This window comes from Scomber japonicus, chromosome 16 (assembly GCF_027409825.1).
Source record: "Scomber japonicus isolate fScoJap1 chromosome 16, fScoJap1.pri, whole genome shotgun sequence".
In the NCBI taxonomy this organism is placed as follows: Eukaryota; Metazoa; Chordata; class Actinopteri; order Scombriformes; family Scombridae; genus Scomber; species Scomber japonicus.
This window is the reverse complement of record NC_070593.1, coordinates 21616432-21641188: the sequence shown is the minus strand read 5'-3', so window position 1 is coordinate 21641188 and position 24757 is coordinate 21616432. Positions and strand designations below refer to the sequence as shown.

The 24757-nt window shown below is 38.3% G+C and overlaps 2 protein-coding genes across 4 annotated transcripts in view; both read right to left on the bottom strand.

The window, feature by feature from the left end:
* Positions 1-12955, bottom strand: part of syt14a (synaptotagmin XIVa) — a 34090-nt gene extending 21135 nt beyond the window's left edge. For both annotated transcript variants that reach the window (XM_053335878.1, XM_053335879.1), the window contains exons 1-2: positions 12872-12955; positions 2286-2333 (exon numbers count right to left, since the gene is read on the bottom strand). In XM_053335878.1, the coding sequence (XP_053191853.1) occupies positions 2286-2333; positions 12872-12884 (61 nt within the window). In that variant the 5' untranslated portion in view covers positions 12885-12955. The remainder of the gene's footprint in view (positions 1-2285; positions 2334-12871) is intronic.
* Positions 75-24343, bottom strand: sdsl (serine dehydratase-like). 2 transcript variants are annotated; one of them, XR_008323082.1, is made up of 11 exons: positions 24193-24343; positions 23968-24004; positions 23732-23871; positions 23511-23599; positions 23107-23340; positions 22872-23002; positions 22640-22726; positions 21541-21662; positions 12872-13010; positions 2286-2333; positions 75-644 (listed from the first exon to the last, which is right to left on the bottom strand). XR_008323082.1 is itself a non-coding variant. In XM_053335887.1 (8 exons), the coding sequence occupies exons 1-8, from the start codon at positions 24337-24339 to the stop codon at positions 21559-21561; spliced, it is 969 nt and encodes a 322-aa protein (XP_053191862.1). In that variant the 5' UTR covers positions 24340-24343; the 3' UTR covers positions 20005-21558. The 2 variants fall into 2 exon arrangements, 1 of the variants encoding a protein (XP_053191862.1); XM_053335887.1 differs by lacking the exons at positions 75-644; positions 2286-2333; positions 12872-13010 and having other exon boundaries at positions 20005-21662.
* Positions 24344-24757: the final 414 nt, after the last annotated feature.

Here is a 24757-nt window from a genome sequence, read left to right as displayed (position 1 = left end):
GTTTGCACCTGTAAGAATCAATTTCCTTAAGTGAGAAGAGGTTTTGGCATTAGGGATTTATCTGCTACTTAAAGTGGTGGTGCAGGCAAATCAGTCTGATATTCAACTAGTGCGACTGGTATTTGCATGAGACGCTCTGATTGATGGTAGAAAAAGGAGATATTAGAGATTTACTTAACTCCATCTCACTCAGCAGACAATTTGAGGTGCTTGGAACTGAGAATAATTTAGCTTGACAGCAGACTGACAGGAAGAATTGTCATGTCTGAATTTGCTTGGAGGAGTAAAAAACAATGTGTGATTTATTTTAATAGCAGTTGCAACACTGTACAACCCCTGACCGCAATTCAAGGACATGACGACCTTTCCTCCATATATACGGATGGAGCTGGCTAACCTTGACTGGATCCGACAGTCATTATGTTGAAATGAAACTACAGCTGTTGCATGTTTACCATTTTATCATCCTCATCCAGAAAATCAAGAATACATGTGCTGTCTAAACAAATACGCCTTTTGACAATTTCATCTCCCAGAATGCCCGGAAACACTCAGAGATCCCCAAGGTGGAAAAAGGAGGATGTTGCTGGGGAAAAGGACATCTGCTCAGCTGACCCTGTTGCCATGGCAACCTGACTCAGGTACTATAAGAGGCAAGAAAAAAAAAAGACGAATAAATGGATGGACGATGGTGCTGAGATATTGGTACGTTCTTAAGGTTGATAGTATTATATTATATAGTATATATGATAGTATTTGGGAAGGTAGTCAATCAGCGAAATCTACAGTAGATCATTTGCAAACTAATTGAGACATCCTCTTGTCTGAAGTCCTACATGTTAGAGTGTTGTGTTTATCGCCACTGTAGACAAATACTATTGCTATTTATCCTTTTCATTGCATTCATAGTTGTACATCTCTATTGTCTTAGTTGCATTCTGCCCGCATGGAAACAGTTGCCATGTTGAATGTCAAAAAGCACAAAACTCAAAGTCAAAAACACAAAGACACCCACACACTCCACAGGCACTCTATGAGCACTTTCACCAGCACTCCCATACACACTCCCACACATGTTCAGACAATGCTCTGAAGCACAATATCTATTATGCTGTGCGCACATCCAAACACACACACACACACACACACACACACACATATACTAAGGAATCAATTTCCACCAATAATACAACACAATAACCAAATTATAAAACACACGCACACTTATACAACCAGACAATTCAGTTTGCCCAAACAGTGTGATAAGCACCCTCTCAGGCCACTTCAGAACCTCGTCTCCATCTAGAATATGAATATCACCATGGCAAAGAGAGGCGCTGAGTACTGAACATGCAACAGTATGATTGTTCTAACAAGCCTGATTTGTTCAGAGCTTGTTTTCCCCAAACTTTAAACAAGCACCATCATGACCTTCAAGATATACTGCAGGTACTCAAATCAAAAACAAATCATGTATACCTGTGACATGACAAGAGGTCAAATATACATTTATACGAATGCTGCAAATTATAACTTTAGAGTTACTCATATAGTGGAGGGTTAGGGTTGGCTCATCTTTACTAAATTAATCAGCTATTTGTTGTATAAATCTACAAAATCATGACCTGTTATTATTGTTATTCCCTCTAATATTCTGGGTTCTACTGTGTGTTTCAAAGGGACTTAGTGATTATTCTGGTCTTCTCTGATAATAAACTGAATATCTTTGGATCATGATATTCATTTGAGGTTATCACCTTGGGTGCTAGGGATCAGTGCTCAGCATTTTTCATACAGTTCTGACCTTTTATAGGCCAAATGACTAATCAATTAATCAACTAATAATCAACAGATGAATCAATAATAAAGTAATCAATAGTTGCAGCCATATTTTAGAGTAGTAGATTTCCATGCTCCTTGCTTTTGACATTGCATTTGTGAAATGACATATAAGCAGAACCTGCCTGTCTTTGCTCTTTGTACCCTGCTATCATTTAATATGAGCAGGCTCAAAATATTCACTATATAATTTATTTCTATGCCTTTAAAATTCTCACAAATCTTCCTGCAGACAAACTTCATAACTAAAAGTTAATTTCCTTTACTTGGTCTGACACACAAACACAAGCAGAAGACTGAAACAAACAACACAACCCCGAACACAGTGGAAGAGGAGAACGTGGACGATTTCAGTGGTAACAGTGATAAATGTTGATGAAGGAGGTGGAGTGGGAGGTGCAGTGCTGGGTTAAAGGTCAACCTCTCCGAGCTCTGATCTGCCCTACCTTTTCTGACGCAGATCAGCTCATGTACTCCACAGTTACGATCGCCACCTGGAAAGACAATGCAGTTTCAATGAGCCACACTGTGATGGAGGGAACGAAAGACAAACATCATGGATACACGTTAAAATACATTGACACATTTAGACAAATTCCCAGAAGAGGACAAGAGAACAAGACAGATATCAGACACTGACATATAACGGGTTTCTGTCCAAATGTATGTATGTGAGTTTCCATTCACTTCTGTTATGCAAATATTAAGCAGTAGATGGCACTAATTCTCCAGTCAGGTGCCGTTATACTGCCACACAGGAAGGGGGCGCAACGAGATTACGTAACCTCAGCTACCACTAATTATCATCCCGTAAGTCATTGCACTTTACCTATTATTGGTACACCAACTTTTCCATCTCCCCCAAGCGTGAAAACTTTTTTTTGCAATGTTTCGACATTTTTTCTAATCTCTGATATTTCCACTTGAGGCTGTCTTTTTAAATGTTCTCCCTCTCTGCTCAGGTGCTTTCCTGATGTTGTTTTGCACAACCCACCACCTCCCCATCACCACCCAGTCTTCAGATTCCTCAATGCAACTTCATCCGCCCGGTCAGTTTCAGCCTCAAGATGACTTTGTTATGATTTGGCCCGAGATTGATTGATCGAAGTCATCAGCCACCACCACCAGTGTATGGACTCCATGGGGGGGATCTACCATGCTTCGATTCAAAAATTCTCCCTACAGAGTCCTAGGACGAAAGACTTTCACAATGCCTAATAATTAATATCATCTGCATAATAAACATTATTTTACATCATTCTCTGGTCTTTCTTGATTGAAATTAATTTGGTTTAACTAAGCAACACTGTCATTTCTTACACTGCAAACATCTTTAATAAACCTTTTTATGGCGGTGACATTGAGTTTGCTTTTATTTTTTTCTCTCTCCAGCCCCAGCAAGGAACTAAACTAGAAAGCTGTGGGCATGTATCTGCTCTAACAGCCCACATTCAGTCCTCAAATGTTTTAACAGCAGCTAAAGTCAGGTATGTGTCATCCAGTCTAATTTGTGTTCTTCTGTGGGCAGAGAGGCAATGAATGATTGAGATCTGGAAATTCAAGGCCATGGTTTGGTTCTTATTAACTGTTTCATGAGCAGTTTCTAATTTCAGTTTCTTCAGAGTCTGATAATGTGGATTTACTGGTACATACTGTTTATTATTAAAAACACCCTGTGGAGATAAAATACATGTATACTGCATATATTTATGAATCTAATATATGTGGCCATTTCATATCTTTAGATTTATGTTTCATCAATCTGCACTGAAACTCACTGTATGATCACTTATTTGGGCTGAATCATTATGCAAACCAGAACATTTCCTGAGTGTTGTTTTTGTCTGTCTACAACATCTCTGACATTTAGAAAAACCACATGATAAAATCTTCAGTTGTGCATCTTTGTGTCATTTGATTCTTGATTGTCACTGTCAGCAAGAGCGCCAGGCAGTCAGCATGAAGACCTGAGATATTCTGAATGCAACTCGCAAAAATGCGGATGAGAAAGGACTGTCGATGTGTGAGCTGACTCCACAAGGCATTGTTCTAAACCCAGCGCGCGCAGTGATCCTTATCCATGGACAAACACGGAATGCAAAATGTGTCTTGTTATCTCAGAGCATTTCTTGGCAACATCTACACACACTTGTAACAGTCTTTGATGATTACATAAACTCAACCAAGAATGGAATGAGCTGAATTTTTGGAGGGAGATCAAAGAGTTTAAAATGCTGTCCTAAATATTCAGAGATCCTTTAACAGCCTAAATACCAAATTTAAATGCTGTCCTAAATATTCAGAGATACTTTAACAGCCTAAATGCCAAATTATCTTCACGAGTGAGGGGAAATGCTGACATCACTGTCACTTATCTTATGCCATGATTGGCCACGTATGTGGAAATAACAAAGTTGGACTATCTAGCACTTTTTGGGTTGTTACACATCTATAAACATCTTACAGGACAGAACAACTGAACATGTGCGCATTATTACTGAATATAGATGACAATCGTGTCTCAACTCCTCTTTATAACATACATACAGTCAAAAGTTTAGACGCACTTAGGACCAAACGTTTGACTGGTAGCCAATGTATGTATGACTTTGCATGCTTGTGAGTGTGGTCCTTGAGCATGTTAAAGGACAAATTAAAATCTAGGCCTGATGATAGCACTAGATGAAAAGTGAAGGCATCACCAAAGTTATCACAATTCATTAGGTGCACATGAATGACTGCACCAAATTTCTTAGCAACCCATCCAATAGCTGTAGTGACATTTGACTGAAAATCACAAATGTCAAGCTCATGGTGAGACTAAAAGGAAAAGTCAGGGGATCACCCAAGTCATTACAATTCAGTCTCTAGGGGCCGAAAATGTAGTATAGCATTGTATGGCAATACATCCAAAAATGTAGATATTTCAGTCTGGATTAACATGGTGGTCTGAACAGATAACACGCCTTTCTCTCTTGATTTGAAACTAACTAAAGACAGCAGTTCTATCATGGTGTCCTCACTGAAGTCCTTTGTCACTCTGATTTCTTGTCAACCATTGTGTCAGCTCAGTCGGCTTGACTCCATGAGTGACAGCTGCACTGGCTGTATGCAGCAGTAGGTGTCTACCACAGCTGTAATTCAGACACAGAGGGCTTATACAAAGAGCTCACCGTGGTCTTCTTCAACAGACAGGCTTCCAGACAGTGCCTGTAATTCAGAAGTATTACTCACAGTTGTGATGGCCTCCCAGTCACAGAGCACTGCTGCAGCCTCTGGGGTCTGCCTACAGGTTGAGGTTTCAAATAGCTCTAGCTGCCTTCAACTGTGACACTTTGTACAGCTCTGTGCTAAAGCTGCAAAAGCCAGAGAGCAGTGAAACACATGGCATCACTATGATCATGGCGTAGCATGACCTTTGTCTCATGTCATCTGTCATACCATACTGACATTTGAACCATTGAAAGTATAATTAGATAATAGCAGTCTGTTGGGCCAGAGGAAACAAAAGCTTTTGTCCTATTTGATTAACAGCAAAATAAAAAAGATTAGTAACATTTTATAAAAAAGCACTTTATTCAGGCTGAAAAAATAGATAATTAGTATATTGTTCTTGTCAACATTTTCATCCTGTCATTCAAGTCCAACATACAAATCAGATTTACAGCATGGCTCTCTTTGTTTGGATTGGTTGAGACTGACTGTTTCTAAGGGCAAAAACACAACAATAACTAAAAATCTTAACACTATTGGTGCTATTGGTTTGATCCACACTGTAACCAGAGATGGAGAAACAGCTTTTCAGTTTTTGTTACCACATGAGTTTTGTTATGAAGTAGTGTCTATAGCTCTGAATATAAACCTCTCCAATGTGCACTCTCCAATTCATTTCCTATTGAGCAGTTCAATACTTTATATTTAGATTAAATCATAATGTCGATCCATATCTCTTTGGTCTCTGGCTATTGAAGTGCAAACACTCCTCTGTTTACACTGCATACATAGAGTCTGTGTAAGCCAATAACACAACTTAGATAAATATTATAGATGTTAAAACACTGTTTTAACTTGTTGCTTTTAACAGATTCTGATCCTAAAAACTTTGTGGCATGTTAATACATCATATTTATTTATTTTCACTTATTGCCACCTGCACCACTAGTGTTAAATAAACAGAGATCAGTGCTTACAGTTGGGACACACTACTCTCACTAATAGCATCATTTCTTTCCCAGGTAAATGCTCAAAAGTAGTGCTCAAAAGCTTCAGGAAAGCCGTCATAAGAAATCACGTAACCACAAACGTAAGTGGGACCTGAACCGATGTATGGCTGGTAGCCATGTTACGGCATGTAAACACATCCATTGAAAGAAAGAAGGAAGTTGTACGTCTACAATACAAACCAAGACCGCCTGAATATCTTTCCTTCCAAACCAGGAGCTGAGAGCCGAGTTCTCGCTGTTGTCCAGTAGATCAACGGAGCAGCTGTGTGTGGGAAGAAGCTCCCCGTGCTCTTTCACTCCGCTTTCACTCAACACACACCATACTTCTCAAAAATAACATCTCTTGAATAAGGCGCACAATGGTGGTTGCTCACATTACATCACAAGCAATTTCTCTAGAACCGTTATAATATTTTCTGCATTTCCTGATGCCATTTTAATACTATATTATTCTGCTATTAATATATGAAAACCACAGTCTGTTTGTTTTCATTACAGTCACAGGATCTGCTAAAGAATTTCTTACCTCCAAGACGCACTTTTGCTCCCTTATGTCTCGCCATAATTACCTATATATCAAAACACAGCTGGTAGAGATAATGAGACTGTTAAATAAGCAAATGAATGCAATAATGGGAAAGTATTAGTGCATTAATATACTTGTCATGGACACATGGGAAAATTATTACAAAACAGACAGCCAAGTTTATCTCATTAAATGTAAATGTAGGCAGCAACTTGCTTCAAAATTGATTCGACTGGGACTCAAATGGATTTCCCTCAAACATGGTGGGTGAGAGACAGTGGATGATTTTAATGTGCAGTGTTATCCTTTACATGCCTTTCCTTTTTCTGAATAGACAGTACAGCTTTCTAACAAGGAGAGATTCACACGATCTCTTCTCGAGTCTGACAGAAATCAATTTGGAGCAGTAGTTGTGATCAATATGTGCAGTTTCTGAGTGCTTGTATCACACGCTCCGCTTCACAGGAGAGCGGGTCTCACTTTGGTACGTGAGCTAAATCGGGGTGAAGCTTGGTGTCTTCACAGTCTGCCCTCCTACAGACGTCTGGGGCATTTTTTTTTTTTTAGGGTTTGTCCCAGTTTCTTTAAGGAATCTCCTCTACCTGCCTCCTCTAATCAGGCTGCCGACTGTCTGGGTTCAGGAGGGATGGACTGAGCCGTGACACAGAAAGTTGGCCTGAAGAAACTGACCTGATGGAGATATCGAGGAGGGAATGTGCTGTTACAGAAAAGAACTTAGGGAAACAAAGTTGTGGCGTTGTCCCCATTAAGTTTGAAGCTATGACCCTTTGTTGGTTTGTAATTTGATGCCAGTCAGGTAGCATACCATGGGTTTAGCTTTTTTATTGCTGATAACGATGGTATGAGAGCCGTGAGAATTAATCAAAAAGGGTAATGTAAAGTTATTATTGAGTTATTCTTCGTCGGATTGTCACTCTGAATGTTCATTTTCACATTATACTTTAAAATGAACAGCTATAAGTAGTCTTTTCCTGGTCTGGACCTCTGCTAAACATTCAGTGGTCTCTAGGTGACAGAGGATCAGCGTGTGTTTCTTGAGTTACTTCATCTCCTCTCAATAATGCCGATAATTGGTTTACTAGACAAATTTCTTGTCGGCAGCAATTTACATTAAAATAGCTCAGCTTCTCTATTGAAACTGGCAGAGGGAAGGCTCGTGCTACTTCAGGTTTGTACATGGAACGTGTAGTGTTGTCATATGGAAAGGCACGAGGGAGCAACTTTAGAATAGGCTCCAGCTAAACCAATTAACAAGCAGAGGATACAGTAAGTCAAAGATTACCCCAGCTTACCCCACAGTTCAGCTATAAATTCATAGAGCAGCAACAGTTTCTTCAGACTACAGCTGTACAACACGTACAGCCGCTCTGGGTTTTCTAGTGAGGAACACAACTAACTATTGCTCCATATTACCAGCTCGATCCATAGCCCCGGGCAATGGAAACACTCTTTCAAAGTGGTGTAGTTGATACTTTATTTTTAGAGCTGAAAAAGACGAGTGTGCCCAATTTAGAGTCAGAATCTTAGTTTCACAAATGTTAAATAAATGAACAGCATGTATGGTAGCAGCTGATGAGATGGGAGGGAAAAATGCTTGCAAAATATGAGTTATTCCAAAAATTTGTGGAAATAATCCCTAATCAAACTCCCACCTTTCTCATCTTCTGCTTGAACAAATTCATCAACTCTTTAAGTCCTGGATTAACACCCTGTCCTGTTCCAAAATTGATGAAATGATTAGACTGTCTCTTTGTTTCTCACAATCCAACTCCCAACCTCCCTCGACATGTGTCAACAGCGGAGGCGATCAATAAGTAAACTGCACAAAAACCAAGTAACGTAACAAATCGCTCGCCTCATCTGAAGCAGACGACAAGCCCTGAGACGACAGAAAAATCTAATAACTGGCAAAGACATTGCAGATGATGAGTCAGTGCAGTGGATGTACAATCAATCCTAGTGTATCTGAGACGTGTGTTAGTGTTAAAACCACAGTGTGAGTGAACAGGAACATACAGTAAGAACTAAACCTCTGAGGTCCTGGGAGCAATCTAGTGAGGAAGATTAACATACAATTGAGAAGACAGCACTGAAACTGCAACGAAGAAGTACAGATCTCTGTCCATGATGCAACAGGTGATTATTCATGTGACTTGAACGCTCCTTTTCTTACCAAATCAATTGGAGTTAATCTATTATATTGATTCCACAGTCAATATCCATCAACTTCATACCATTTAGATTCTAGTTTCAGACAACAATGATTGTCTGGTTAATCTTATCAAGTAAGTGGGTACCCTGGGTTTATTAGGTGTTTTTCACAGAAAACAGCTGCCCACTGCATCTGGAAATAAAACTGAAGAGACAGATTGAACCACAATAGTAAAATGGCAGGCTGTAAAACCACAACAATAAACTAAGAAAACCTACAGTCAGGTCATAACTCTCTGTGGCATACATTACACATTGTAATTTAATTTTAAAAAACTGTTGTTATATTTTTTCTGGGAACATATTGTTCTTATATTTCAGCACCATTGTCTCACAGCTCACATTAGCTCAAATGGTCTGAAGACATATTGGCTATTATCACATTATATCATGTTCTCTCCAAAACAAACAGCTATTTCAGTGAGAAGGAGGGGAAATAGGCACAAAAATGCTTGATATGAAGCAACATGTTTCTACAATACTTATCTCTGATTCAAATTTTAAAAGGCACCAGAGGATGAATGACAAGGCAGGCATTTCACTAAGATTTGGAAGATACTGTCAAAATGTCAGCGTGACAAGCTTGTCTGTTGCTGTCATTTTAACACATAATATTTCCACAGCTCAACACCTTCTGGGCTGCCTGCTCGATACTTGGCTCCGGTTCAGGGCTCGATGAGGCTTTATACACACCACCCCACACACACACACACACACTAAGAATACTGAGTGCAGGAGCTGGGGTCCTTTCGATCTGCAGAAAACCCGGGCTTAACCAGGACATGTAGACAGTCCATCAGTCTACAGCTTGTCACATGGAGCTGATGCATGTAGCGCAGTCACAGAGCTGGAGCAACACATGATCCACCAGTCCTGCTTGATGATAACATTTACAAAGGAAAATCCACATTTTGTCTTAGTTGAATTGCATTAGTAAATTTTTATTTTTATTTTCACTGCAGTCAATTAACAAAAAAAAAAGAACCTTTTGTGCACACAAGCTTAAGTCACGTCTTTTCACAGAGAGCCTGCTGGGTAGATCCAATTAACAAACATAAAGGGCTCTGATGTGTTTGGTATTTAAAGTGTTTTGATCGGGGTAATTTAAACATGAGGATTCTGACATGAAGCACAACTTTAGCAAAAGTAGCAAAATAACATTTGATTGCAAACTAAATGGGGATGAAGATGTTTAAAGAGAGAAAGAGAGAATGAAAGAACACCTGCTAAAATATGAGCCAACATTAGGCAAAAATTAAGGTTAATTTTGTGAATTGAACTAGGGGAAGTAAACTTATACAAAGAGGAAAGTGTTAAAAGAGTTCCTACTTTTGTTTCCCTGTAACAAAAAGCATTCTGCAAACTGCTTCTGTACCTTTCATTATATTTTCTCCAGCATTTGAGCATCAGTATGAAACATTGATGCAGTTATCCTTGAACTGACGATGAACTATAAACGAGATGACAAGCCATGCTCTGAATAAGTGCACCTTTTAAACGACATAATGACTTGCGAACGCTCATTCGTGCAGACTCACAAAAAAAACAAAAAAAACATCCTCACAGCTAAATGAATCGTTCGCTCCAAAGTGCCTATTTTGCGGCACCTCGTGATGGTGCTCATCCAACCTAATATCATCACGAGTACAGACAGAAACACAGCCTCCCCACTGGTGTTGACAGCCCGGCCCCTGGATGCTGCAGGTGTCAGTTGAACCCCACAGCTGCTGCTCCCATAAATCTCAGAGGAGCCAACTAGCTCCTGTGAAATATCGCTGACAGGGGCTGCTACAATTATGGCCTTTCAGGAAACGGCACTTTGCTGACTAATGTCGTGGGAAGTTGAGGTTGGCGGGTGGGGTACGATAAGCATCTGACACAGGCGAGGTGTGGCTGCTTGATAAACTGGGGAAGTGGTGAAATGCTGGTGAGGGTGTTGCATAAGAGGCAAGTTGTGATTAAATAATTCAGGGAGGTGATTCTTATGATGTGTCTTTCGGATATTTGCGAAGACTCAACATTTTTCACTTCTTAGGTTTGTAAAGTATGAAATCAGCTGTGTTCTCTTGTGTCAAAAGACGCTATAGATCATGGCGGAAAGTGCAGAATAATCTATTATGCAAAAATAAAGTTACAAAGACCAGGCTCAGATTTGTAAAGCTACATCGATTAGTTAATTAGGTTATTGCAATCGGCAGTTATTTTTTGCTAACCCTAACCCTAACCCTAACCTGTTGTTGCTGATTCAAGCTTCTCAAATGTGCATATTTTCTGGTTTATTTAGTCTTCTAGTAAACTGAATATTTATGTTGTCCAAAAATAAGACATCTGAGAATTCACCTTGGGCTTTGGGAAATGGTGATTGATATTTTCTTGAAACTAATCTTTAGCTGCAGCCTTACATATTTGTTTTGACTTTGGTTAACAGTAACATGATGACAAGTGACAAGAAAGACTAGGTATCAAAACTGTCCAACAAACAAGTCACATGTGAGAGTTATTGTGTTATTCAACAAGTTGATTTTTTCCAGATTCTCCTTCATGTGTTTGATGAGACTAATGCTGTACAATGTGAAGTGTGTCTAATGTGTGATTAGCAAAGCCCCGAGGCTCTGGGCTGGTAGATGGTCTATTTGCCTAGTTTACAGCGAGAACTGGAGATTTCACCATACTGTGCTGGTTTATAGAGGTGAGCCCTGCTGTCCTCTATTAATCATGTCCTGTTATTTTAGCTTTTTTCACAGACTGAAGAACTGTGCTGTCTCTTAAGATTCTCACAAAGTAAATACGACATATTAAAACCCCATTATAAGGTCACAATGAGTAGAAGTGATTAGTGAAAGCACTGACACTGATATCCCACTCATTCAAGTTTGTAAAGACATCATCAAACAAAATGATGTGTAAATACTTTAATAATATTTCTCAGTGGCACCTTATTTATATGTTTAAGCACACATGTAGTACTATTTTGTGAGACTTTAGTCACAACCAAGTAGTGTTACATGTATGAATTCACCACTGCCAATCAAGCATTCACTTTTGGAACACAACAACTATGTCAGTATTTGTGTAAAACCAAGCACAGAGTGAAAAGAAAACTATTAACCACTGTTCTTTTACACTTTGATGAATATTTCAGCTTTTCATTCAGATTGAAAAAGGCAAGAGGCTGACACTCTGTATTATTACAAAGCAGCTCATTTATCATTGAGCTGCGTGTTGTCCTCTTTTCAGCGATATTTAAAATAATGCTTTCCACTGCTGCGAGCATTATGATATTTAAACTGTTCAAATCAGCACAAAAGCAGCTTACAACTTAAAAGTTACATAAGCAGAGAAAGGTGAAGAGTAAAAGCACATATCTGTACAGGGTGCGGCTCTCATGGTAGTTTAACAAACAGATTAAAAAAATACTACAGTTAAACTAAAGCCCTGGTAACTAAAGTGCACAGTAAAGCGTTATACTGAAACTCATTCCAGCTGGTGCTTAGATATCAAAGATGAATCATGAATTTCAAAGGCTGTTCTGATGTGGAAAAATAAGAAGACTTCATACACTCTCACATTGCACCCACATTGAATACAACCTCAACTCTCAGTGTGTCTCTTTCCTCTCTCAAATCCAAGTTGTAAAGTACCAACATGCTGCTGAGGCGACATGACGGTCAGCCGACTTCAACATGAACCAAATGACAGTCAGAGTTATATTAAATAAACGATAGAAACACAACCAAGCCACCGTTTCATTTACATTGCCTTTAAATAAATGGCATGCAGTTTAAATATCGGAGCTGTCCTTTCAGCACCACCGTGAAGGGAAAAAAATGCCGCTTCAACACTCCTCCGTCTCTTCTACTCTGACACACAGCAAAGGGGGAAAAAACACCGCTATAAAAGACATGAAAAACTTTCACTACTTCAAGCCCCAACAAACACCATTCTCCTACAAGCATTTGCACATTTTTGCTGTACGAATTCACCCATGTAACGTATTATTTCCAGTTGAAGTTAATTACAAGGAAAGGAGAGACGTTATTGGCCTACTTACCATCAATCGCCATGATGTTCTGTTTTGGCTTCAACCAACGCGGGCGGTGAAGAAGGGGGACCGGCCCACTGCGAGGGGGGTGGAGGGGGGAGTCACACAGTGGTACAGTCCATTAGACACCGGGGAGGAAACTTGCTGTCTGAAAACACATCGTACATCCATAATTTACAACAGGGAAAACATTGTGAATATATAGCACAGATTTTCAAGGTCCAGAAAGCAATGTTCAATGAGACAGACAACTAGGGTCTAATACAGTTTAATAATGTCGTTCACCCAGCACAAAAGTTAATTAAGGTTGTCTAAACTAGTGTAGTTAAGGTGTATTTAGCAAGCCTATAGCTTAATAATGTAGCCTTGTTTAGCTGAACCAAAAGTTAATTTAACTGCATAAACTACATTGCATAATTATGCATTATACTACAGTAGATAGTAACACAGTTTACAAATGTAGTTTAGTGAACCCAAAAGTTGATTTACGTTTCATAAGATACATTATTAAGGTGCATTAGATGCTAATATGCTAATAGGCCTGTACAGTTTAATAATGTAGCCTTGTTTAGCTAAACCAAAAGTTAATTTAACAGTATGAACTACGTTGTATAATTATGTGTTATACTACAGTAGATACTAACACAAAAACAATGTAGTTTAGCCAACCCAAAAGTTAAGTTTTAGGTTTCATAAGAAAAAAAAATACATTAAGGTGCATAATATGCAATAGGTCCACTCTGTACAGCTTAATAATGTAGCTTATCTGAACCAAATGTTCATTTCAGTAATGTGTTCTGTCGTATTAAATGCTAAAGCAGGCTATAGTAACAATGTAGTCAAACAAAATATTAATTTACTTACATTGTAGCTACTTTATGAGATGCTAGTGCTGTTTAATAATACACTTTAGGTTATACATTGTAGTATTAAGTATTCCTATAGATGTAAATACAGCTTAATAATGATGCTAGTAAAATACTAATACAGATTAATAATGTAGTTTAGCCAACCCAGATGTTCATTAATAGGCTATGCTGTATTATTATGTTTAATTCTTTATTAGATGTTAACACAGTGTAATGATGTAGCGTGGCAAATCCAACTTTGTATTATTATGTTGTATTATATACTAATACAGTTTAATAATGTGCCTCAGGAGTTATGTTGTTATTTTAAAGCTTGTATGAAAAATCCAACCTAAAAGTTCATACTTGAAAAAACATCAGTTTTGCATTAAAGGGGCCATTTTTCTGACATTTCATTTCACTGACTAAATTTAATGACAGTAATTGAGGAAAATGTTCAGCACACCTCAACAGCAGTCCTCAGTCCTGCTCCACATGAATCAATGCTGCTGGTTTTCGTTACCACTTATTACATTTCACCCACTACTTCAGTTGTTAATCATCAACTGATTGCTGATGGTTGAAGAGGACATCAGCAGCGCTCTTATTCCTGAAAACAGGCCGCTGCTCTGAAAATCAACGGTAAGTGTTTATATCAGCCTCACCCTCATAAAAAAAGGAATAAAAGCTTCTTCCTACACTTGTCTCACTCTCTCAACTAATCAGGCAGATATCACTTTATCATTGACAGCAGAAATACCAGTACCGCAGGACAGTAAAGCATAGAAAAATCACTGTTAAGAAATCAGTAATAAACATTCATATTCATAAACAGCAGTCTTTTCAATAGCAACAAGCTCAAAGGTTTGTTGTGGGAGTTGCTGAAATACTTTCTGAGAGTTTTAGGAAGTAATTACAATATAACTCCAGGGTATCACAAAATAATGATATCTGGGAGGATAAACGCATCTGATGATGATTTGTTTCTCTGCATTATGAATCTTAAAGGTCAGTTATTAAATACAGCACTGGAATTAAATATTCATCCAGCCAGGCAGCGGGTATTGTCACTAATGAGAATATCTGCTCAGTGCTCTCTGGGATGTTTTCTTAAGCTGCTGTACTTCCACCAGCAGAAAACATATAGTAAGACAAGGCAGTGGTTGTAAAGGATCCTTAAATATCTTTGTACATCCATATATAACACACCTATTTGGGGTTCTGTAGAATTGTTATACATTTTCCTGCCTGAACTTGTGTTTTGCATGAATGATACAACATACATATACAAGTTTTCTGTTTTTCTTTTTGCACAAGTGTCTTCTACCTAACTCTGGAATTATGGTTTAATGTAGCTCCATGTTTAGTTTTATACAACACAGACAGCTTACAACAAAGAAGCACTGTATTTATTCAGTATTCACAACCTACATACAGTATATGATCTTGTAATTTCCTAATAAACTTCCGTACTGTGTATTTATTATAGTCTGAAATAAAAGTGAATCTCTGTGCTGCTGCAGTGACCTGGTTTCCCAGTGAGGTTCATTAAACCTTCATTCATTTCAATAATCAAATCATAATTAAGCTTATCCAGCTAATGTACTCATTGTAAGCCAGTCAGAGAGCTGATGTTGCTTGATTCTGTATTTCAGCCTCTGAAAGCACACAGCTGCTTTATTGTATACATATTAATAAGAACCTTACAATAGAATTATAAAAAAAAGTTTCATTTTGAGATTCAATTTATACTTCTATGTCATTGGGTTGCCACAGATACACACAGCAGCTGCTGAGAGCTAGGTTTTTATTCTGTGTCAAAAACATGTGCAAATGTTACCCAATCAAGGCGTTTGTAACACGCTTTCGCTGTGTCCTCACTCTGCTGTCACTCTAATTTTAGAAACCAAATTTTCACTCAGTGCACACAGATGTGCTTTGTTTGGCATGTAGGATGTACACTGGAGATTTGTGCTACACTGAAAAACACGAGGTACATATCTGAAGGGTGCTCTGTAATATAATATGACAGGCAGATTAAACATCATTACCAAACATGAAAGCCTTCTGATAGAAGGGAGAGATGATTGATTGAAGCTTCTCAATGTTCAGTGAGGACAAAAGCAAATCATTTCATCACCGTGAGTGCAACACAAGGATGTCTGATATTTATGCTCTCACATGTTCCAACACATGAGACTAAAGCCAAGTTAATGCAGTTAAGAATGATATGATGTAACAGTAAATATCTTTGTGTTGATGACTGACAGCCATCTCATTATTCAAGCCAGAAAAAGAGCCATCCAAGCGATCAGAAACTATCATTACAGTCATCATAGTCAGCCAAACATGACTAATGTGATGCTGTTGAAATATTTTCCTTTTACAGCCTCAGTCTCTACTTTGAAGCACTATGGCTTATAGATTGAGATTGTTGATTGTTGCAATAATTTGGCATTTAAGACAAACACTGTGTGGAAATGCACATATATGAACAAGACAGATTTGCAAACCAGCAAGGTGACAATATATGAATACAAAACTGATCAGTGATAAATGGTCATTTCTGGCCCAGAACAGATTTGAAATTGAATAGACTTCCTGCAAAAGAAGCGTTAGAACATGTTAGATTAATATCAGCTTCAAGTGCATGTGCAATCTAGCATGCGTTACCCCTTGACCTTCACAGTGCATTTTCATCATTGTTACTGTTTTACATATGTAATACACAAATTCATAGGTTTACAAAATGTTACAAAATAAATGTATTTTATTTGTACATGAATGATCAGTTGGAAACAAAAGAAATGTCAGAGGTTTCCAAAATCTACAAATTAAACTTCATTTCCTTCCTGATGTACATGGTCTATTTGCACATGCACATTACAAACAGGGTTTTATTTCCAAGTGAGATGCCCAAATGTATCTCTTTAAATGCTTTGTCTTATTAAGATTTTCTAGGCAGCAGTCTCCAGGGAGATTTATAGCTTTCCAAGTTCAGAGTATTATATAAAAGCCTTGCTGGGTGCTAGACTGACACCAAATAAATGTTATCTTAGAGTTTACTGACACAAGAAAGGAGTATGGCTAGATCTTTGAGCTTCTCACTCACTTTTAAGACAATTGATCAAAAACACAGATATCACAATATCTGGAACCCAGTGCACGAGGAAAAGAGCTGGCAATAGCATTCTAGTATTAAAAAAAACAGCACATAAACAAATATGCTCAAACATGTACATGTGTAAAGACATATCAACACACACGCTCCGTTTCCCTCTCTATCTCTTGTTTACTTTGTCCTATTTTTAGCTGCAGCTCTGCTCAAATGCCCTCTGCTGGGCTCATCAAAGCAACTCCTTCCTGTTGTCATAGAAATGGGCTGGCACGTCCATTAACTCCTCCGTCTGCTTGCTGCCCGAATCAGACTCAGACTCACCAGAGGAGGGAGCACAGCTGTGTGTCAGGGAGACTCTTAGATCTGACCAGGTAGATGATTTCAATGTAAATAATGTAACTATTATTTAATCGTGTCAAAATCAATAATTGGTGCTGTTTCCCACTTAGTCCTTTAGTATGCACAACATTAGTCAAAAATGAGCTGTATTCACATTCAATATTATATGATACATAAATGTTTCATTGTAATATCTGTGAAGCAAAATCATGTCTTCCCAGAGAATGTTAAGAAACAAAGTATATTGTTGTTTTTATTAAAGTTATTGTATTGATTTTTCTGTCCTGCTAAGTAGAGAAAAAATGTTGTTTACCCCTCCTGTTCTCAATTTTGGAGGACTTTTTTGTTAACCTAGAAAATGAGGTACAGTTTCATTTAAATGGGGGTTAATGACCATCATTTAACAACAAAGTATATGTAAAACCTGTGGTGATAAGTTGGAATGTAGATCTAACCCAGAATTGGGTGATAATTTATACCTTATGCTTTATAAAAAGTCAAACCAAACTGGGTCAATTTTGACAAAGAGGACAAAAGTTGCACATTAGGGTTACACATATAACTGAAATTTGCAGATGTGAGTCAAAAATGACCTGCCAGGGCATGCAGTGCTTCTGATTACTATTGTCTTATTTAACTGTTTTGTCTCATTTTGTTGTTGTAGGACAGAGGTACATACAATCGTGGTGTTTATATCCGTGATAACTAATGTTTATTTAAAATAAGAATACCTGTCATAGCACCATAATCCAGAGTGCTGTGAGGGTGAGACTTAATCCCTGTGATTCAAAGCAGCAGTTTTTCCAAGGTGACCTTTGCAGTGTTGCTTTAAAGCTACAGTACTGTCATACTGTAGGTCATAGGTCAGAATGTATGACCTCCCTCCGGGTCAAACCGCCTCATGTGTCCGTATCATTGTCTCCTGTCACATCAAGCCGTGTCACAGGTCAGTGACATGACAGCTGACATGGTTTGTTGCAATCATGCCAGATTTTTTACACAATATGTTTGTAGACGTGACAAGTGCATGATGAGGAGGCAATTCAGAGCACTGATTCAGAGTCTTGCAGCAGAGGGTGTGGCAAACTCAATTCAGTGGAGTACTGCAATCTTTGTTCATGAGTGCGCCTCCATAAGAGTGAATTCACCTTAAAAAAACATCATCATTCTTGGCAGCATACTTCTGCTGTATTTATATTTAAAACTTTTTACACCTACAAACTTTTCATGTTTCCTGTGAGAGAGATTCTCCACAGGACTCCCAAACTGTCAGTGCTTCATGACGGGGAGAGCTTTGTGCTTTAAGGAGATGAAATTAGCCCATTTATAATGTATGATAATATATTCTGTTTGATCCCACCCCGTACCCAAGTGCACCACAGGAAGCACCAAAGTGTATTGGACACATCCCAGGCACACTGTGCAGGGTGCACTTGACTGTAATCTGTAACATGAAAATAAGGACTCTCTGAAGATGAACCTGACTGTGCCCTGAAGGGTCACAATGCAGTGTGTGTGTGCGCCTGAGGGATCAGCTTCATATGATGACTGTCAGCAGAGTTCATTACAGTGTTTGAAAAGTCAGCAGTTAGTGCTCACAGTGCAACAGACACATGTACAAGAATCAGTGTGATAATTACATCATGGTTACTGATATGATTGTCCTCGATGAGAGAACAAAGGATTACAAGTGGAGGTTGACACTGTTTAGAGGGTAGCTAACACTGTAATCAGTTATGTGATGTGATATAGTGACGTATTGTGTATATTATACTGAGGAAGTAACACCTCAATACATTTCAAGCATGAATTGTTTTGTATAGTCAGAATTGTTGCAAGAACAATGCATTTGAAACAAGTATGTTTTTTTATGCTTTTTAGAAAAAAAAATCATGGTGTCTGCCTGCTAATTGAACTTGGATATGTGAACGTTTTTCTCTCTATAGAGGAAGCCAGAAACAAATAATATAATGATAATAATAATAATGATGACTGATAACAACTAAATTATTATTTCTTACAATCCTGGGCGATGACATGATTTTGCTTCAGAGATATTACAGCTGTGTATCAAAAAATATTGAAAATGAAAACAGGTCATTTTTGACTGGTGTTGGCATCAAAGGGTTAATATCTATATATTCTCTTCTCATTGGACTGTGACAAGAGAGAGCAGCATTTACATTACAGTCATGTCCACTCCATGTATGACCTTGTGGTGATAACACTGCCTGTACTCATGAGAATTACCCAGTTCAGTCAGTCTGCTGGTATTATGGTATCATTGGGAGAATTGGTTAATCAGAGGGGCAAGTGTTTTTTTTTTAAACCACTCAATATGACTGTGTGAGCGGCGGTTTCATAAACACAACACCCAGACTTACATCATCTAATTTACATTAAAGTTATTTAAACAAGCAAGGATATTGACTGCTTAGCAACAAGCATCCCAGAAAAGACTTGATGGTTTTGAAATGCTGTAAATGTCAAATAAAGGTCATAACATACTCAGATCTGTGTTACTAATATGTGGAAAAACATTTTTTCCGGTTAATAGGTGTACAGAATGTACAAAGCATTAGACACATTTTCCCTTTTTCCTCAAAGCAAATCATGTAATCCATCCAGTCATCTGGCACTATCTCCCTCTTTGAAACTAGTGCCACTTTTAAGGCGAGCATTGTAGAATGATCCAACAAGAAGACTGAAGACAGGAAACTGTGTGTTTGAATGTGTAAACAAGTGAGGTATTCTGCAGAGTTTCATGTCAGTTCACAAAATCAATTATATACTGTACAACGGATGTAGTGGAAAAACACATAATACCAGACTTAACATCCTGTTCTGCAATTTTTTATTCTAGTTTATTTGCCTTTGTGAGAAAGAGGACATTAAATCACACACGACAGCAAGGACAGCAATACACAGCAGTGGTAGGATGTGCTGCACAGTAGTTTGTCTATGAGTCTTTTTTCCCAGACCTTCAAACCAGATAAAGTAATTCATTTATTAGATAGATAGATATATTTTATATTATATCATGATGTTTAACATGGTAAATACAATCTGTCATGTTTTTACTGAATGAGTTTAAAGACAGAGTCCTAACGTGACAAATGTCTTTAGACTGTTATTACATGACCAGAGTTCTTTACTTAGGTCACATGATTACTACCAAACCATCTACATGACAACTGAGGAAAACCCATCTGCTAATGACGGCCACAAAATGAGGCTGAAAGCTGTGACAGTAATCTAGCAAGTGGACGTTGAGTTAATAGTTTTTTCTGAGTGACAGATTTCAGTTGTGGTTGTTTAATGCACCTCTTGTAAAAATACCACAGCCTGCACTGCAACATCTGCCGTTAACATCATCACAAAGCACTCCAGTATTCACTTCCACAGGGTTATATGGGCCATTTGTTTTTCTATGAATAAAAAGAAATGTTTCTGATGAATGAACCATTTGCCCTTCTGCTTCTCATATACGAGGTAGAGATATGAAGTGATTATAAAGTTAGTGTGAAGGCCATTTATTTTCTTCTCATACACTTTATGAACAACCTAATATCTTAAGTAACTGTCTGACTTTAGAAGGCTAAGACTATCAACGGGTAGTTAAATGCAACTCTCGCCACTTACTTCTCTGACGCAGACAGAACAGTGAAGAGTTGTTTCCATAGCAATATCTTCCTACACATCACACAAATTGACTGGACTACTAAAGTTAATGTGAAGGTAGAAAATGACAGCTTGTAACAATCCAGTATTAAAAGTCTGTTGTTATATGTTAAAAAATAAAAATATATGAAAAAGACTAAGAGTTTGTGTAAAAATATTCATATGGTTTCCTCAAATTATTAAGAAATATAAGAACATCTATTATTCTGATATGCATCAGACTCTCAGATTAAAGTCTGATTCATTTAAGATAAAATCTACACTTCATCAAATATCTTTTAGAAGCAATAAAAGCACATTTCAAATCAAAAGATCTACCTTCCCAGCTTCTGTGGATGGTCAGTACAGTATATTCACAACAGTAAACTGTGACGCCACCATGTGGGGAAACCTAGTCATTGAATTCTACTGTAACTAGGGACATGTATTTTTGTATTTAATGCAATATTAAACATATGCAATATAAGAAGCACTAACCATGCAGCTTGACATCATAATGATTAATTAGTAATTAAAAATAATATTTCCTTCCAAGCATAGAAAATTAATTTCTGTTCTGTATTTTTTTCATTTCCCAGAATTAATCTTATTAATTCCGTTCACTATTCACAGCATTAATACAGTGATGTCTTTAGCTGTTGTAGCCTAAAACTGTCAAGTTATATTATTGCTACGTACCTATACACACACACCTGCACATATACAGAAGTTTAAGTCTGGAGTTTGTGTTTGAGGTGGGACAGTTGCTTCATGTCAACACTGCTGCCTCCGCACACTATCACCAGCAGGGGGCCCAAGAGAGTTGGTAGACGACCTGAAGGGTAGAGTCACAAATCAAACCGAGCAGCTGCTGTCATCTACAAAAACTATTTCCTATGAGAAAGGAGTAACTGAAGAAGTTTTATGAAACTTGTATGAAGTACAAATATCTTAAGGTGCTCCAGTGATGCACCGAGTTAGAAAAATGTCAACTGCTGTATAACTCAGACACGTTCATCAACAAGCTCATTACTTCAGTCCTCACATGCAAAATATCAAAGCCAACTGTCATAACCTTCAAACAGACAGATGTTTCAAAAGATTTAGTAACCTGGTGTTGTCCTTAGACTGGCAACTATTTTTAATTATTTGATTATCAGATCATCGTTTTAGTCATTTTTAAAGCAAACATTTCAAAAAGTGTGATGGTTGTAGCTACTCAAATGTGAGGATTTGATTATTTCATTTCTCATACATAATGGTATATGAATATGTTTTAATTTGGACTGTTGGTCAGATAAAACAAGAAATTTGATGACATCACCATGAGCTTGAGAAAATTATAATCCACATGTTCACTATATTCTGATATTTTATAAACTAAGCGACTAGTTGAGTAAAACATTGGCAGAATAATAAATAAAGAAAATTATTATTCACAAATTTTAGTACAACTTACAATTTAACATGTATCATTTCTCAAACACATTTAAACCACAAGCACAGAGTGCAAAACTGAGGTCTTTGCACCATTGTTACACTGAATATGTTCCAGGCAGATATCAAAGAGGGACAGCCTGCTCACACAAAAGGGGAAGATGTGTAAATATACAGTATGTGATGTGATGTGGGAGGTGAATCTGGAGGAACAGACAGAGGGAGGACAGACCATGCCAAAAGATTTTTTTAAGAAAACTGCAAGAAAATAGTCCTGAGATAGATTTTCTGTTCACAGTAGGAGCTTTACAGGATATATAACAGAACCAGGGTGGTGAATTTCTATTAGCACGATGATGGGTTTAGAGTGGTTACCTTCATCTTGTAATCTGCGTACAACTCCACTGTAGACAGCAGCCAGTGCAGCTCCACACGCCATCTCCACCAGCACACGCTCCTCATCTACAAGATCACACACAAAGGCAAAGACAGTATGAAGCACAAGCACAGTGTTTATCCATCTTACCTTAAAGTAAGTTTTTATTTGGGTGGAAAGTACTTTCAAAACTGGAAACACACACACACAGACACACACATACAAACTCACCTAGGAATGTTTCGACAGCGTGCAGAGCCTGCTGATCAGTCACCAGTTCAGAGATGATAGTGAGCTCGCTGCACTGACTGTATTCAAAGGCTTTCTTGCAAACTGTCTTTGCTCCGAGACATTTTGCCTCACTGTGGAAAAGACAAAAGGAGAGAAACCAGTTTACTTCACTCAACTTTACTTTAAACACACATTTTCCAGCACGGCCGAAAGACGGACAATATTTGAACTTAACCTGGTGATGTCATCTAGAGTGACCATCTTCCCCGCTTTGACTGCAGCATTAAAACAGTCGGCCCCCTCCGTCTCCATGGCGATGACAGGTACATCTGCCCAGCCTACATCCTTCAGGCCCTGGATGACTCCACAGAGGAGCCCTCCTCCGCCCACAGACAACACCACTGCTCCGGGTTTCACACTGGGGCCCAGACACACTGCGGCTTCAGCAATAATACTGGCATGGCCCTGCCTACTCGTGTGTGAGTGTGTGTGTGTGTGTGTGAGTGTGTGTGTGTATGTGTGTGTGTGTGGGAACAGAAAAAGAGGGACACAGAAGGGGTTAACATATATGGAATTACTATTGTATTAGCACTGCATTGCAGAAACAGGCCACATGAGTTATGATGTGTATGTTTCTACCACAGCAGTGGATGATCAAATGGAGGAACATAGGTTAGTCCTTCAGTTTCTGCCAGTCTGAGAGCTTCTGCATTCGCATCATCCCAAACCTGAGAAGGAGAAAATGTTACTTTTCATTCCAAAGAGTGAAAAAAAAAATTACAAATCAGACAAGCATGATCAGAACAAACATCTATGCCACAAATCAAAAATCTAAAAATAGATAAAAATGTGTACATTACCTTGCCTATAATCTTCACAGTAGCACCCTGATCTTGAAGTCTCTGGACTACCAGCTGAGGAGACGAGGAGGGAACTATGATGGTGGCTGGTACGCCCATTTTTCTGGCTGTATAGGCTGCAGCCATACCTGCATTACCACCTAGAATAAAGCCACGTCATATTACAGTCAACACAGTCTATTGTTACTGTATTTTATTGTGCATATTAACATGCAGTTTTATAGTAGAGATGTTACCTGAAGAGCAGACAACTCCTTTGGACTGTGTGGCAAGCTGCAGAGGAGAGCAAAGACATGTTAAAGTGGCAGGTTTTAAATACTTTCCTGACATCCATACCACACACAGTCAGACTCACACTCAGTCAATACAGGTCTTAAAATAAAAGATGACCAATCAGGCAGTCTGTGTCTAATATGATACATGTGAAGAGAGAACACTAAGAGAGGGTTCAGGGTTTGTACCTGCTGGCAGAGGTGTCCGATGCCACGGATTTTGAAGGAGCCGGAGGGCTGTGAATTTTCCATCTTCATGTAGACAGTGGTTCCCACCACTTTGGACATTGTGACGCTCTCCAGCAGAGGCGTGTTCACGTGGAAATGCTCAGCCATATTGCTGATTTCACTGAATAGTAAAGAATGTGTTACAGACAATCTGCTACAAGTTTCTTTAGAAAGTCAAAGCTCAGGCAAGACTTGTAGTATAGGAAAACTTTATTAGATTAGATTAGAAGGTCTTTATTAGCAGACCAACGTGTCTAATAATAAAGTTCTCCTTTACTACAAGTGTTGCTGAAGCTTTGACTTTAGTCAGACTTGTTTTTTCTTTCTCCAGGCACATTGGAAGTAGGTGAAGTTGTGTCAGAAACCTTCAACCTATTTCTACAAGTTTCTTTACAAAGCAGGGTCAGCAGGTGGTTCAGTGGATTTTGGCAACAGATTTGTATTATAATCAGAGATACATATCCTCACTGTTGTTTCCTGCCCTGTCATGTACAATGCATTGCTGTGTTGGAGGAAACATACTAAT